At 40.5% G+C, this 14549-nt stretch overlaps 1 protein-coding gene across 1 annotated transcript in view; it reads right to left on the bottom strand.

Annotated features, from left to right (window-relative positions):
• Position 1: 1 nt before the first annotated feature.
• Positions 2-14549, bottom strand: part of MONOS_1628 (putative Protein kinase domain) — a gene marked incomplete at its 5' end in the record, with an annotated part of 19206 nt that continues 4658 nt past the window's right edge. The window contains 6 exons of the mRNA XM_067869193.1: positions 2-324; positions 390-453; positions 557-2037; positions 2192-2252; positions 2416-5115; positions 5290-14549. The exon at positions 5290-14549 is cut by the window's right edge and continues 3014 nt beyond it. Of these exons, the coding sequence (XP_067731958.1) occupies positions 150-324; positions 390-453; positions 557-2037; positions 2192-2252; positions 2416-5115; positions 5290-14549 (13741 nt within the window). The 3' untranslated portion in view covers positions 2-149. The remainder of the gene's footprint in view (positions 325-389; positions 454-556; positions 2038-2191; positions 2253-2415; positions 5116-5289) is intronic.

Below are 14549 nucleotides of genomic sequence, written 5' to 3'. Positions count from 1 at the left end.
CAAAACAAAACGCTTATGTTGAGATTCAATGGTACTTTTAAATGAAAAAATTAAAAACCTATTTTACAAGAAAAACCGAATATATCTATTTGAACAATAATTCAACAAAAAAGAGAATTTCACATTCATTAATTGCACAATATGAGCATCTAAAAAGAGTTCAGAATTATCCATTCACTCAGCAAAAGAGGCGTTGGCAACTGTTCAGATGCAATTTCAGCAAGCATTAACTCCTGATCATTATCAATAGGAAAAGAAGAAGAAATAGTTTTAAGAGTTTGGAGCAGCACTGTTGAAGCTATTGAGACAGCTGTTGTTGGAGATCTAATGTTGAGGGGAAAAAATTGTCAAAATGGTTAAGTCAAAAAAAGAAACGAAATAATACATACTGCATCAAGTGAATAAGAGTTGATACAAGCTCCTTCGATACAAACATGGGAGTTGCAAGATGAGCTGAAAATTCGAAAAATTGAAAAATAAATGAAGCAATAAGCAAATACAGATTACAATTTTTTATGAAAAATAAATTTTCACTAATTAATCAAAAATATCATACGATTTCGCTTCAACAGTTGTGCTAAGAGAACAAGGGAAAGTGGCTGAAAGAAAACAAAAGAAGAAAAGCAGATGCATCGAAGTCTCTGTAAAACCAAATGAAGAACATAAGGAGGACGAGAAGATTGCTGCTGATTGGACAGTTTCTGAATGTCTTTTCCAAAAGAAGATGTGTTAGACTGGCGTGTAAGCCACGGAAATAGCTCGAAACAAGGATGATCGTCTGGAATGGCGACTGAATTGGGAATCTTTTTGTTCCAGCATTCTTTGTGAAACGCGAAAAGCATAGCAACCAAGTGAGAGACGGTGTTGTCAGTGTTTTGATAATCCGAAATCAGAAACTCAACCAATCTGTCAAAGACTGGATAAGCCGATGCTGTGTGAAAGAAAGTTGAAAGAGCTGCTGAAGAGCAAAATGAGCTTTGAGGAGAGCTTAACCGGAAAGGATGATGATGCAAAGAAGTCCGTTTGTTTTTAGACAATGTTGATGTAATTGAAGGATGGAAATCACTTGAAGAGTCGCAGAACACGTTGTCACTGCTTACAGACAATGAGTTCATTTGAGTACTAGAGCAAGAATCTGGAGAGCTATCAATCGAAGCATCAGAAACCTGCTGAGGAGACAAAGAAGTATCAACACGCAACTGACTAGTGGGAATTGAAGATGACAACTCCAATGCGCTTGAATTCAATTGCAAATTAACGTTGGATGAAGTATCAACAGAAGCCAACGAGACTGGAACTGAACTTTGAGTCACATTTGATGATTCAGTTGATGAAGATGCTAGTGGTGGAGAAGAGCCAAAAGTCACAGACTTAGACTTAGACTGAGATCTATTTGATGTTTGCATTGCACTTGAAGAAGAGGGAGTAATAGTTGGCGAAGCCGAGCAACATCCAGATTCATTCAAGTCACCAAAGATGAACAAGTAAAAAACTGATCGAATGCATGTTGAAAGCGCAAAGAACTGTATCACAGCGTCAGGGCTGATAACATTAACGAGCAGTTGGCACAAGCAGTTTTTGCGTGCAAGAGACAAAGCAGCTGCAGCTGAATAGTGCGAGATGTGATGAAAGGCCATCACTAGCTCAAAACGCGAGCGCACAACAATCATTTTCATCATATTCTGTTCAAATGGGTTTGTTTTTGAGGATGAATATGTTGATATTCCCGAGTTCTTTGGTGGCAAACGAGATGTTGGCGGAGCAAACGACACAACAGAAGCGTCGTTTGGTGCCCGTGAGCCAAGTGTGTAGTAGAGCAGCAGCATGAGATTTGAGTCTACAACCTTTCTCGAAAAAGAAGGGCATCTCTTTACAATTGCTGCTATCAATAGAAACAGCCCTTCACGATCACGTGATGGGATCACTTTACCCAAGTCGTTGAGATGGAAGAGAAGACCAGAGTTGAACATTTCCTGAAGAAAGGCATCCGGTACGCAAGATACAAACAGTGCAAGGGTTGAAATATTCTCCAGTTTGCTGATCATTTTGAAATAAAAATATGCAAATCAAAAAAAAATTAATAATGAATTTGTTAATAACTTTGAGAACAAAAACGTCATCATCTCTCAAAAATTTCATCAAATTCAAGAAATACAAAAAAATGTCAATGAATGTTCATAGCTATGCATACGTGATTTGAGGGCAAAAAGAGCGGAAATCTGTTTTTCCACTCATCAAAGCAGGCCAATTCTCTGTTTTATATGCAAAGATCCAGAAGCAAGTTGAAGACACACCACAAAAGAAGTTAAAGACAATTTTTTTATAAATTTATAGAATTTGAAAATAAAGCAAAAAATTTTAATAAGAATCAGAATTACGATTACAAAAAGAGAATAGTCAATGAAAATTGCAAACCCTCGTTGGCTGCAAAGCGTACTAACTGCAAAAAAGCCACATTCCGAACATGAAGACACAGTGCGGATGTTGACAAAACCATCCTCCAAAAGTGGATTCTGGAAGATGGGCTTAAAAGCGAAGATGTCAAAGAAATAGAACTATCCTTATTCTTCTGGGGCACCTCAATGGTTTGAGTGTCAAACAGTTCATATACACACAAAGTGATGTAAAGAGAAAGAGAAGTTGAATTTGGAGCGGAAGAGGAAGAAGTCTGTATCAGCTGTGGTGTTTCTGGATCTGTGACTGAAGATGGCGAGGAGGATGTTGATGCGGCAGATGATGATGACGACGACGACGAAGAATGGAAAGAAGAGGAAGAAGAAGAAGAAACAGTTGTTGATCCATTTGATGATGAAGAAGGATCATTGTACTGCATAGCCTCCAACAAAACACACATTCCCCAGTTCTTCTGTTCATTCTCCTTTCTCACTCTCATTTTCTGTCTTTTGATCTTCTTCCTCTCCAGCTCTTCAAAATGCGCTGCTCTGCTTCTTTCTCTCTTCTCGTACTCTTTCTCCTCTGTTTCGTGGTACGGCACCAGAAACATGTTCAAATAAGGGTAAGTTGGTCGATTTCTATTTCGTGCGAATACCATTTCTCTTTCTCTTTCTCTTTCTCTTTCTCGCCTCCCAAAAAACATGTGGCTAATGTCTCTGTTTCTGCTTTCTTCTGCTTCTGATGCACGTTGACGTATCCTATTCGCCCTGTTCATTAAATTATTTCTCATATTGCCCGGATTCAGATGTTTATCCTTCTCCTTCTCTTTTTCCTTCTCTTTTTCCCTTTCTTTCTCCCTTTCTTTTTCTTTTTCTTTTTCCATCTCCTTTTCCAATTCTTTCTGTTTTCTTTCTTTCTCTTCCCGAATTTTTCTCTCTTTTTCCTCTTCTTCTTTTTTCTTCTGCTCGCTTTCTCTTTGAAACTCTTTGTTGTCTTCTTCCTCTTCCCTCTTGAGTTCCTCTTCACTTGTAGACAGCTCCCAAGCAGATGGACATTCGAATATTTGGCTCTTTATCGTCTCAACATGCTGCTTTGGGTGGAGGCAGAATGTGCTGCACGGAAATATCAGAGAAAACAGAGTGAATGCAGCTTGTGTGGCAATTGAAAGTGCATTTGTTTGAGAGGTTGAACTGGCTGAAGAAGACGATGAAGATGTTGGGGTGGATGAAGGAGAAGGAGGAGTAAAAGAAGGAGAATGTGAAGGAGATGGAGAAGAATTAGAAAGAGAGAATGAAGAAGAGGAGGAGGAAGATGACGAAGAGTTATTTCGTTGTTCTGGAGAAAACGAGAAAGTTGGCCTTGTTTGACTTGAAGACTGAGTGCGGAATGAATATCTTTGCGTGATTGAACTGTTTCTGAAAACTTGTTTGGGCTTTTGATTGCCAAACTTCAAAGATGAGTTGCCTGATTGCTTAGATTGATGCGACGTAGCATAAACATTTGCTTTTTTGGCATTTTGTTTTGGAAGAAGCGGAAGAGAAATAAAACGAAGGAGAACTTCAACTATTGAATATGATAGGATTTTTGTTGATCTGTTGATGATGTCATTCTTTGTCTCTGTTGAACGAATTGGATCCTTTTTGCTTGAAGAAGACAGAAAGACAGAAGGGAAAATTGAGGATGGCCTTATCATTTCATTAGAACGTGAATTCTGCCCATGTGTAAGACAACTCAAGCTCTTATTTCGAGAAGAATTCGCATTTTCTGTATCATCAAAATGAGAAAGTGCATTTGTTGAGAGGGAGTCTGTGACAGTCGCGAGATAAGAGAACAGATCTGAGTGGTAAACAGTCAGCTGGTTGGGCTTCAGATAAAGCAGAAGAAGAACAATCTCCTTCAAAATGCCACTTTCAATGACAACATTTGCCATCTTCGTCGACTCATCCACCAGTCTCATCAGCAGCAGACAGATCAAGTTGAAATTCACATTCAATGTTGCCTCTTCTTTCTGTGCATCGAAATGAGGTTGTGTTGATTCTGTTGCCCCGCGCTTTGTTGGATATAGCTTTCGCAAAGCATTTTTCATCTGTGCTGAAGAATAGCTGCCAATTAGATAGCATTCCGATGAAGGATGTGAACTTCTGTTATGTGTACTGTTTTTTGAGATAAATGCTCTCACAATGTCTGAGTTATTTGATGATTGTCTTGTTTGAATAGATAATGATTGTGCCGGTGTTACAGCTGTGAATTGCTTTTGCGATCCAGTTGTAGCAAATGTCACAGAAAGTCTTTCTTTTTCTTTTTCTCTTTCTCTTTCTTTTTGAGCAATTAGCTGTTTTTGATTGTTTCCATGCGACTCATCATCTTTTCTCATCCCAAATGAAAATGTGCGGTCAATGCCAGAACTTGCACTTGCATCATCATTTCCTGATTTTATTTTGTCTTTCTCTTCTTCCATCTTCTTCTTTCTCTTCTCCTCCAACTGATTCGACAGCATTGCAAGATATTTTTCTCGAATGTATCTTTTGCGCTCTTCAATATACACCCTTCCAATCAACTGATTGTTCAGAATGACTTTCAAGTCGTCAATCAATGTGCTCTGACACAACTTTGATTGATAGAAAAAAGGAGTGTGAATAGAGCGGAGAAACAATGAAAGAGATTGCATTGCAGCTGTTGTGGAGATAAAGGAACTGAACTTGTGTATTTGAAGCAGATACCCTAAATGGAAAATGTGAATCAAATTTGTAAAATAGAAGGGGAAAAGAGTTAAAAATTTTTATCATAAAAATTAAAAAACGAAAAATAATTTCTTTCAGAAAATAACAAAATTTCATCAAATCATTTCAAATAAGCATTTTCAATTCCAAATACTAACATTAGCACAAAGCATACGGTTTATTCTCAAAAGGTTAACTTCATCCATCATTCTGTCTCTTTCCATCAAAGCCATCTCTTTTCTTTTGCTCCTCCGAACAGCAACCATTTTTTCTGCTGGTGATTTTTTATATCCTTTTTGTTTGTCTTTTGATCTTTTTTTGCTTTCTGTTGGTGTTGCCATTTTCATTTTCAGTAATTCCACCTGATTTCTCCTTCTTCTTAACTCTCTGTTCGAATCAGTGGAAAAGGAATCATCAAGTTCATCCTGCTTTTCAGAATCTTCAATGGACATTTCGTTCTTATGATTCGGAACATTATCGTTTGATGAAATTCTATCCGTTGAATGCCTTGTCATTTGTGAATGAGAATAAGTTTCATTCATTTCTCTTTTATTTGAAACAGATCTTCTATTTCTCAATTGATTGCTTCCAGAGTCTTCACCAAACTCCTCACTTATATCACTCTCAAATAAATCCTCGCTTTCTTTGAATTTTCCTTTATTCCAAGAGCATTCAAGTTCTTCTTCCACATCATCATCTTCTTCTTCCTCTTCATCATCTTCCTCTTCTTCTTCTTCATTGTCAGAATTCTCACTATCGCTCCGACTGTCTGTATTGTTCCTTCGGCTGAATGTTTCATCACTTCCAATCTGATACGCATCTCCACCAAGAATACCATTGCCTTCATAGTCATTGCTGAAATAGCATGGCTCATTTGTGTCTGAAATCACGAAGGATGTGGATGGATGAAGCTGTTGGTCAAATGGAGAGAGGAAAGAAGAAGGAGATAGAAAGATAAGAGGAATAACATGAGGAGATGTATTAGAGGAAGAGGAAGAAGAAGCAAATGAAGAAGAACGTTCTGAAGATGGAAACAAAGAATCACCATGAAACTGTGCATTTCTGTTCATTGAGCCTAAAATAGAAAGGAACAACCGATTTGAAGAGAACTGCGAGAGAGAAGGAGAAGTGGAAGAGTTACTGCCAGATGAATTAGAAGCAGCAGCTGAAGACGAAGAGACGATGGAAGAAGCAGAGGGAGAAGAAGACAAAGTTGATGAAAAGAGAGAAGAGAAAGGCATGTTCAATGGCTGTGCTTGCCCTTGTTGCATGAGCATGGAGAGTGAATAAGGAACAGAAAAGACGTCTCCTGGGAATTCATCTGTGCCATAGGAAACAGGAGACTCAGGAATGTGGTGGAGGAAAGGAGGAAGATTAGAGCTATTAGCAGAAGCAGCAGCGGCGGCTGCAGCGTAGAAGTTTGGTGAGGCTGAAGAGGAAAGAGAAGAAAGGGCAGAGAAGTCGTAGGCAGGAGAGAGAGGAACAGTTGGGGTGGAAGAGAAAGAGGAGGAAGGAGAAGCGTCCCAAGCAGACAAGGAAGGAGGAGGAGGAGGAGGAGGAGGAGGAGCTGTGGAAGAGTTGGAGTAAAGATTCCTCAAATAAGCAGAAGGAGGGAAGAAGAATCGGCGAATTTCGGTCGGGTCAGCATTTGGAGTGTTTCTAAAGTGAATGTTTGGAGTTCTTCTTTGATTCAGCTGGGCAGATGAGAAAGGAGAAGAAGCAGAAAAATGGGCAGAATTAGCAGAAGAATTGGATTCAGCATCTCTTCGTCTTCTTTGGGCGTTTACGTGGCGGCGGGGCATGACAGCACGATAAGAGCGAGAAGATGAAGAAGAAGAAGAAGGAAGAGTGGGAGAAGAAGGAATAGAGGCAATAGAAGGATTAGAGGGAATAGAAGGATTAGAGGAAGAAGAGGAAGAAGAGGAAGAAGAGGGAAGAGAGGGAAGAGAGGGAATAGAAGGAGCAAAAGAAGCAAAGCGAACATGAGAAATGGAAGGGAAGTGAGGAGTGTGAGCAAAAGGAGAAAGAGAAGAAGAGAAGGAAGAAGAAGAAGAAGAAGAAGAAGAAGAAGATGATGATGATGATGATGATGATATTGAAGAAGATGAATCAGTAGAGGAAGATCCAGATGATGTCGATGTATTTGTTGCATTTGCAGCAGAAGAAGAGAAAGAAGAAGAAGGCGAACGTAAAGAAAAAGAACGAATGCTATGGAGTCTGTGTTCTCTTGAGAAAAGAGGCTGAGAAGATAAATGAGGAGGAGGAGGAAGAAGAAGAAGACGACGAAGAGGAGGAGAATCCCATGGAGGGTTTGATTGATGAGTGGATTCTGATGATGATGTTGATGATGACGATGATGATGGAGAAGATGAAGGAGAAGACGCAGGAGGAGGAGAAAGAGAAGAAGAAGAAGATGATGATGATGATGATGATGAAGGAAAAGGATGCTGAACAATCATGCTGTGTGAAGGGGTGTGTGAGAGAGGAGAATGATGAATAGAAGAAGAAGAAGGAGATGGGGATGGTAAAGAAGAAGGCATAGAAGAAGAAGAAGAATGAGAAGAAGAATGAGAAGAAGGAAGAGAAGGAAGCAGAAGAGAAGCATTTCTTGGTGAACTCTTCAGATTGTGTTCAGTTTTGCTTGGGGTGAAGGCAATTGACTGCAGAAGATGATGAGGAGTCTTTGAAGCACGAGATAAAGAAGAGGAGGAAGGGGCAGAGGAAGAGGAGATAAAGGAGGATGGAGATGAGGCTGAAGAATTAGAAGAGGAGGAGGAAGAAGAGGAAGAAGAGGAAGAAGAGGAGGAGGAGGAAGAAGATCTGGAAGAAGCAGAAGCAGTAGAGATGGAAGAAGAGGCAGGTGATGTGGAGGTGGGAGGAGAACGAGATGTGGAAGAAGAAGGAGATCTTGATGAAGACATATTAACAGAAGAAGAGGAAAAGGAGGAGAAATTGTTTGAAGAATTAGAAGAAGAAGAGATAGGATTTGAAGCTAAATTCAAAGAAAATGCAGCAGTTGTTGTGGAAGAAGAAGAAGGAACATGAAAATCATTAGAATGAGGTTGTTCAGATGATCCAGTAAACATTCTATTTGGAATAAGTGGATTTGAAGAAGAAGAATTTGATGATGATGATGATGCTATGGCATTTGCTGTTCTTGAAGCTCTTCTTCTTCTGCTGTTGCGATGTGACACCTCAAAAATTGGTTGTTTTCTTCTTTTTTGTGCAAATGAAGAAGAAGAAGAAGAAGAAGAAGAAGAAGAAGAAAGAATAGAATGAACTGGTAGAAAAGGAGTCGAATGAGAAGGAGAAGGAGAGGGAGATGGGGAAGAAGAGAAAGAATAAGAAGAAGGTGAAGGTGAAGGTGAAGGAGAGGGGGAGGGGGAAGGAGAAAAAGAAGAAGACGATGACGTTGAAAACAAAGGAGAAGAAGCAATGGCAGTAGAAGAAGCAGAAGCTGTTAGAGAAGATTCAGATAAAGGCGAGTCTTGTGTCAATGAAGCAGCTGCCAGAGAAGAGAGAGAAGGAACAGCGTGTTGTTCGAATGAAGCATTCGATGGAGAATTAACTGAAGACGATTCTTCTCTTTCTGCTCTTCCTGTGCTGTTGGTGTCTTTCTCTTTGAGATGTTCGTGTGTTGTTTGCTGCTCAATCACAGAAATTGCCTTTTCCGCTTCTGAAAATTCGGTTTTTTCTTCGTTTTGCTTGTGAAGAATGATTCTATTGTCATTTTCGCCTTCGACCGTCAAGTTAAAAGAATCGTTCAGAATATTATTGTCTTTGTTGTTGAGTGGAATGTCTTTCTCTTTCTTGTCATCTTCTGAAAGGAATTGTCTGTTTCTCTCTTCTTTCTCTTTATCATCGTCTTCTTCTTCTTCTTTCTCCTTCTCTTCTTCTTCTTCTTCTTCTTCTTCTTCTTTCTCTGGAATCTCCAATGAACATAATGAATTCATCGAAGAATTCGAAGAAGAAAGAGAAGAATAAGAAGAAGCTAAAGAAGAAGAAGAAGAAGAAGAAATAGAAGAATCAGAAGAAGAAGAAGAAGAAGAAGAAGAAAGCATAGAAAACGAAGAATTGAGCGTGGAAGTGGAAGAAGAGAGAGAGGCTAAAGAAGGCAAAGAGCCAGAAGAAGAAGAAGGAGATTCACATTGAAAGGGAGAGTCTATGCGAATGTTGGCATTTGCAGCGGCAGATGGGAGAGAAGGGAAGCTGAGTGCACTGAAAGAGGAAGGGGTTAATTGTTGGCTGAGAGGAGGGAATTGAATGGATTGGGATTGAGGTTGTGGTTGATGTTGATGTTGATGTTGAGATTGGAGTTTGGAATACATGTCAGGTGGAGAAGAAATAGAAGAAAAAGAGGACGACGACGACGACGATGATGATGATGATGAATTAATAGAGGAGGAAGAAGAAGGAGGATGAGAAGAAGAAGACGAAGCATTCAATGAATCTCTGTTAGCATTCTGTGAATGTTTGTCTTGCAGAGGAGGAGTCGAAGGAGGTGAGAGAAGAGAAGACGGAGCAAGCAATCTTGTGGGGCGGTTGGTTGTCATCTGAAGCTCATTCATTAATGGAATCCTATGAGATGTGATATAATCTTCTTTTGTTTCATCGTCATCATCTTCTTCTTCTCTTCTTCTTCCTTCTTCTTTTCTTTCTCTCTCTTCCTCTCCTCCTCTCTCTTCATTCAAAGAAGCCCTGCTCCTCACAGAAATGCTATCTTCGTTCCTCAAATCGTCTTCATCGTTCAAGTCTTCAAACCCTTTTCCATCTTCAAATGAAAATCTTCTATGAAATCTCTTCTGCTTCCTTTGCCTTCCTTTGCCGCCTTCTGATTTAGCATCCCTTTTCACTCTGTGTTCCTTCATTTGGAATATCTTCTTCTTCTTCTTATTCTTTTTATTCTTTTTATTCTCTTTCTTCTGTGGAGAAGGAGAAAGAGCGGATGAGTCATCGGTGCTGAGGGGACTGAATAAAACAGAAGAGGAAGAAGAAGAAGAAGAAGGATGAGAAGAAGAAGAGGAGGAGGAGGAGGAGGAGGAAAAGGAGGAGGAAGGCGGAGAAGATAAAGAGGAGGTAGAAGAGAAGGAAGAGGAAGAAGAAGTTAAGGTAGGAGGAGTTAATGGAGCCAAAGAAGGCATAGGTGGTCTAAGACCAGCTCTGTTGGGTGAATGAGAAGAAGAAGAAGAGGAAGAGGAAGAGGAAGAGGAAGAGGAAGAGGAAGAGGAAGATGGAAAAGTCTCATTTTGTGTGTTATTCTTTTTATTCAAGTGTGAATGATTGATGTTTGTGGCAGGATCATCAGAAGACAAAGGAGAAGAGTCGAAGGAGATGACAACTGGAGACTTGTGAGAAGGAGCAAGAGGAGGCATAGAACGATGAGAGGAAGAGGAAGAAGAGGAAGAGGAAGAAGAAGAAGAAGAATGAGAAGAAGAGGAAGAGGAAGAAAGGGAAGGAGAAGAAGAAGGATTAGGAGAAGGATAATGAGGAGAAAGAGCAGAATACCAAGAAAATTGAGTGGGAGGAGACAGATGAGAAGGGTCTGTATCAGACAATGAAGAGAAAGAAGAGAAAGAAGAGAAAGAAGAGGAAGAAGAGGAAGAAGAGGAAGAAGAGGAAGAAGAGGAAGAAGAAGGGAGAAGAGGAGCAGGAGGGCATAGAAGATTGGAAGGCTGAGGAGAAAGAAGAGAAGGAGAAGAGGTGTGGTGGGGTTGGATGGGAGTTGATGGGGATAAAGTTCCATTCAATGAAAAGACTGAAAGATTAGCAGAAGAAATAGAAGAAGAGGGAGAAGAAGAAGAAGAAGAAGATGATGATGATGATGATGATGATGATGATGATGATGATTGCAAAATTTCACATCTTTTACCAGAAGCAAAAGAATCTGTATTTTGAGCCAATTTTTCATTCTTCTCTTTAACTGAAAATTGTTCTTCATTCATCGTCTTCTTATCAAAATTTCTCTTTTCTCCTTCTTCTTTCAAAGAATTCTTATCAACATTTTCGCTCACTTCACATTCTTCTGTAACATTCTGTGTTTTTTCTTTTCTTTTCTCTTCTGTTCCAATCTCAACTGAAATATTCATCCTATTTTTCTCTTCTTCTTCTCCTCCTCCTCCTTTCTTCTTGTTGTTGTGTTTATGTTCTGTTCTTTCATCTTTCTCTGCTGCTTCTGCCTTCTTTTGCATCTCTTTATCTTTTTGTTTCCTTCTTTCTTCTTTCTTTCTCTCTCTCCTCTCTTTCTCATTCTTCTCCTTCTCTTTCTCTTTCTCTTTCTCTTCTTTCTCTCTCCTCTCCTTCTCTTCTCTCTTCTCCTTCTCTTTCTCTTTCTCCTCTTTCTTCCTGCTCCTCTTCTTCTTCTCTATTGCTGTTGCATTCAATACTGATGCAGTTGATGCAGCAGAAGAAGCTGATGTAGAAGCCGCCAATGGCTGCAGAGGCAGAAGAGGGCTGTAGAAAGAGGAGCCTGGCTGAATAGAGCGGAAGGTGTGGAGGGGAGGCAGATCAACAGGAGGAAGGCGAGGGGCAGGTGGAGGATGGTATTGAGATGGAGAGAGGAGAGGAGAAGTGGCTGTGAGATAGGCAGAGGAGTGGGGGATGGTGAGTAATGGGGTGGAGGGGGGGTAGAAGGAGGAAGAGGAGGAAGAGGAAGAAGAGGAAGAAGAAGGGAATGGAAATGAGGAAGAAGAAGAAGAGGAAGAGGAAGATGATGAAGAAGGAGCATGAATCGAAAACGGAGTGGATGAAGAAGATGAGAAAGAGGAAGAAGGCATCAAAGATTGATGTCTTAGAGAAGGTGTAGAGCAAATTGAAGATGTGGAATTCGAAGCAGAGAGAGGAGGAGCATTAGAAGAAGAAGAAGAAGAAGAAGAAGAAGAAGGAAGATTAATCTGAGTGAACCAATTAGAAGGCTGGGGGTAGAATGACAAAGCAGCCAAATTCTGACTGGAAGAGAAGTTTTGTGTGTAGTTAGGAGGGAAATGGAAGTTATTGTTATTAACATTATTATTGATGCTATTGATGCTATTGTAGAACTGTGGAGTCATTGGAGCGGAAGGAGGGGGAGAGAACGGGGCAGGGATGAAGTTGAAAGAGAGAGAAGGAGAAGGAGAGGAAGGAGAAGGAGACATGGCAGAGGAAGGGAAGATGGAGGGGGACATTGAGTAAGGAGGAGGGGAGAGGGAAGGAGGAGGAGGAGGAGGAGAGAAGAAGATGGAAGGAGGATTCTGTTGGTGAGATTGGCGATGATGGTGATGATGAGAAGAGGGAAGAGAAGAGGAAGAATTGGAAGAGGAAGAAGAAGAAGAGAAAGAGGATGAGGATGAAGTGTTTGAGGAAGAGGAGGAAGAGGCAGAAGAAGAAGAAGAAGAAGAAGAAGAAGAAGAAGAAGAAGAAGAAGAGAGAGAAGGAGTGGTGCGGTGGAAGGGATCATGTGGATGATTAGAAGAATAAGAAAGAGAAAAGGAATGGGAAGAAGAATAAGGTGATGATGATGATGAAGATGATGATGTATTAGAAGAAGCCATGGAAGAAGCAGCAGAAGAGATACGTGAATGAGTAGAGGGAGACATCACAGCAGAAGAAGAAGAAGAAGAAGTCAATGAAGATGAAGATGATGAAGAAGAAATAGAAGAAATGGAAGAAGAAGAAGAAGAATTCATAGGAGAAACAGTGAGTGAACGATTTGAACTGAAAGAAGAGGAAGAGGAAGAAGGAGAAGAAGATGAAGGAGAAGAAGAAGAAGAAGAAGAAGAAAGAGAAGGAGAAGGAGAAGCAGAAAAGCCAGTGGTAGTGAGCATGGCATGAATCAGAGGAGAGGCGTGGCGAGAAGGAAGAGGAGGAGTTTGAAGAGAAGGAGAGAAGGAGAGGACGATGGAAGGGGAAGAGAGAGAAGAAGAAGAAGAAGAAGAGAAGGGGGACATTAGAGAAGTGCTGCTGGATGAGGCGAGAAGAGAAGAAGGAGAAGATGTGAGAGGGATAGGAAAAGGAAATGAAAGAGGAAGAGGAAGAGGAAGGGCAGAAGAAGAAGGAGAAGAGGAAGAGGAAGAGGAAGAAAGAAGAGAATTAGAACTCGTATTAGAAATATCAGATTTCGACGGCATGTTCATTGAGTCTGAGTGATGAAGAGAGGGAATATTAGGAGAAGAATACGAGGATGACAAAGAAGGTGTGGATGGAGCAGTAGCTGTTGGGTCGATGAATGAGGAAATGTAATGGATGGAGTTGGGAGTGGAAGGAGAAGAAGAGGAAGAGGGAAAAGAGGAAGAAGGAGAAGGAGAAGAAGAAGAAGATGATGATGATGATGATGAAGTGTTTGTCGAAGAAAGAGGAGGAAAGAAATTGCTGAAATGAGGCTGTTGATGAGGCATTTCTGTGTTCAGAACAGAAGATGAAGGAGTGGAATAAGAAGGAGGGAAAATTGAAGAGGGAGAAGAAGAGGAAGAAGAAGATGATGATGATGAATTCGAACTTATTTGATGATCATCATTGTTCATTTTCATTGGGGGATGAAGAGTGGCAAAGGAAGAAGAAGAGAAAGAAGAAGACAAGTCTTGTGAAGGGATGATGGATGAATGAGAGAAAGAGAATTGGTCAGAAGGAGAAGGAAAAGAAGATGAGGAAGAGGAAGGAGAGGAAGCAGTGGAGAAGACAGAAGAGAAAGAGGAGGAAGAGGAGGAAGAGGGAGAGGAAGAAGAAGAAGAAATAGAAGAAGAAGAAGAAGGATTTCGATAATTTGCAATGGAAGAAGATAAATCATTAGCCTTTTGTTGATTGTGCATAGAGATGAGAGGAAGAGTGGGAGAGAGAGAATGAGAAGGAGAAGGAGAGACAGCCACACTCAATGAATGATGGATGGATGAAGAATCAGATTGAGGTGCAGTGGAAGAGAGAGGGAGAGAGAAGAGAGAGGAAGAAGGAGAGGAAGAAGAAGATGAGGAGGAGGAAGATGAAGAAGAAGAAGTCAAAGAAGATAAAGAAGCGGAAGAAGAAGAACTAGGAAATGAAGGAGGAAGAGGCTGAGGTTTCAGAGAAGATTGTTTGGGGCTGATGAGTTGATGATACAATGTGTCTTGTTGTTGCGATGGCTGAAGAGAAGAAGAAGAAGAAGAAAAGGAAAAAGAAGAAGAAGAAGAAAGAGAAGAGAAAGAGATTGGATTGGAAGGTGGAAATGACGAAGAATCTGGATAAGCAGAAGTTAACACGCCAAAAGTCGATTTTGGAGAAAAAGACTTGTTTTTGAAAGGGCGAAGAGGGGAGAGAAGAGAAGAGGAGGAGGAGGAGGAGGAAGAGGAAGAGGAAGGAGAATGAATGGAAGAAGAGGGAGAGGAAGAAGAAGATACAAGATGAATGTGGTGAGTGCTTGGAGAGAGACGAGAAGAAGAAGAAAAATTGGAAGAAATAGAAGAAGATGGCGATGAGGATGAAGAAGATGAT

Source organism: Monocercomonoides exilis (assembly GCF_001643675.1).
Source record: "Monocercomonoides exilis strain PA203 chromosome Unknown scaffold10-1930038, whole genome shotgun sequence".
NCBI classification, from domain to species: Eukaryota; Preaxostyla; order Oxymonadida; family Polymastigidae; genus Monocercomonoides; species Monocercomonoides exilis.
The sequence above is the reverse complement of the archived record's forward strand: the minus strand, read 5'-3'. Positions and strand labels throughout refer to the sequence as shown.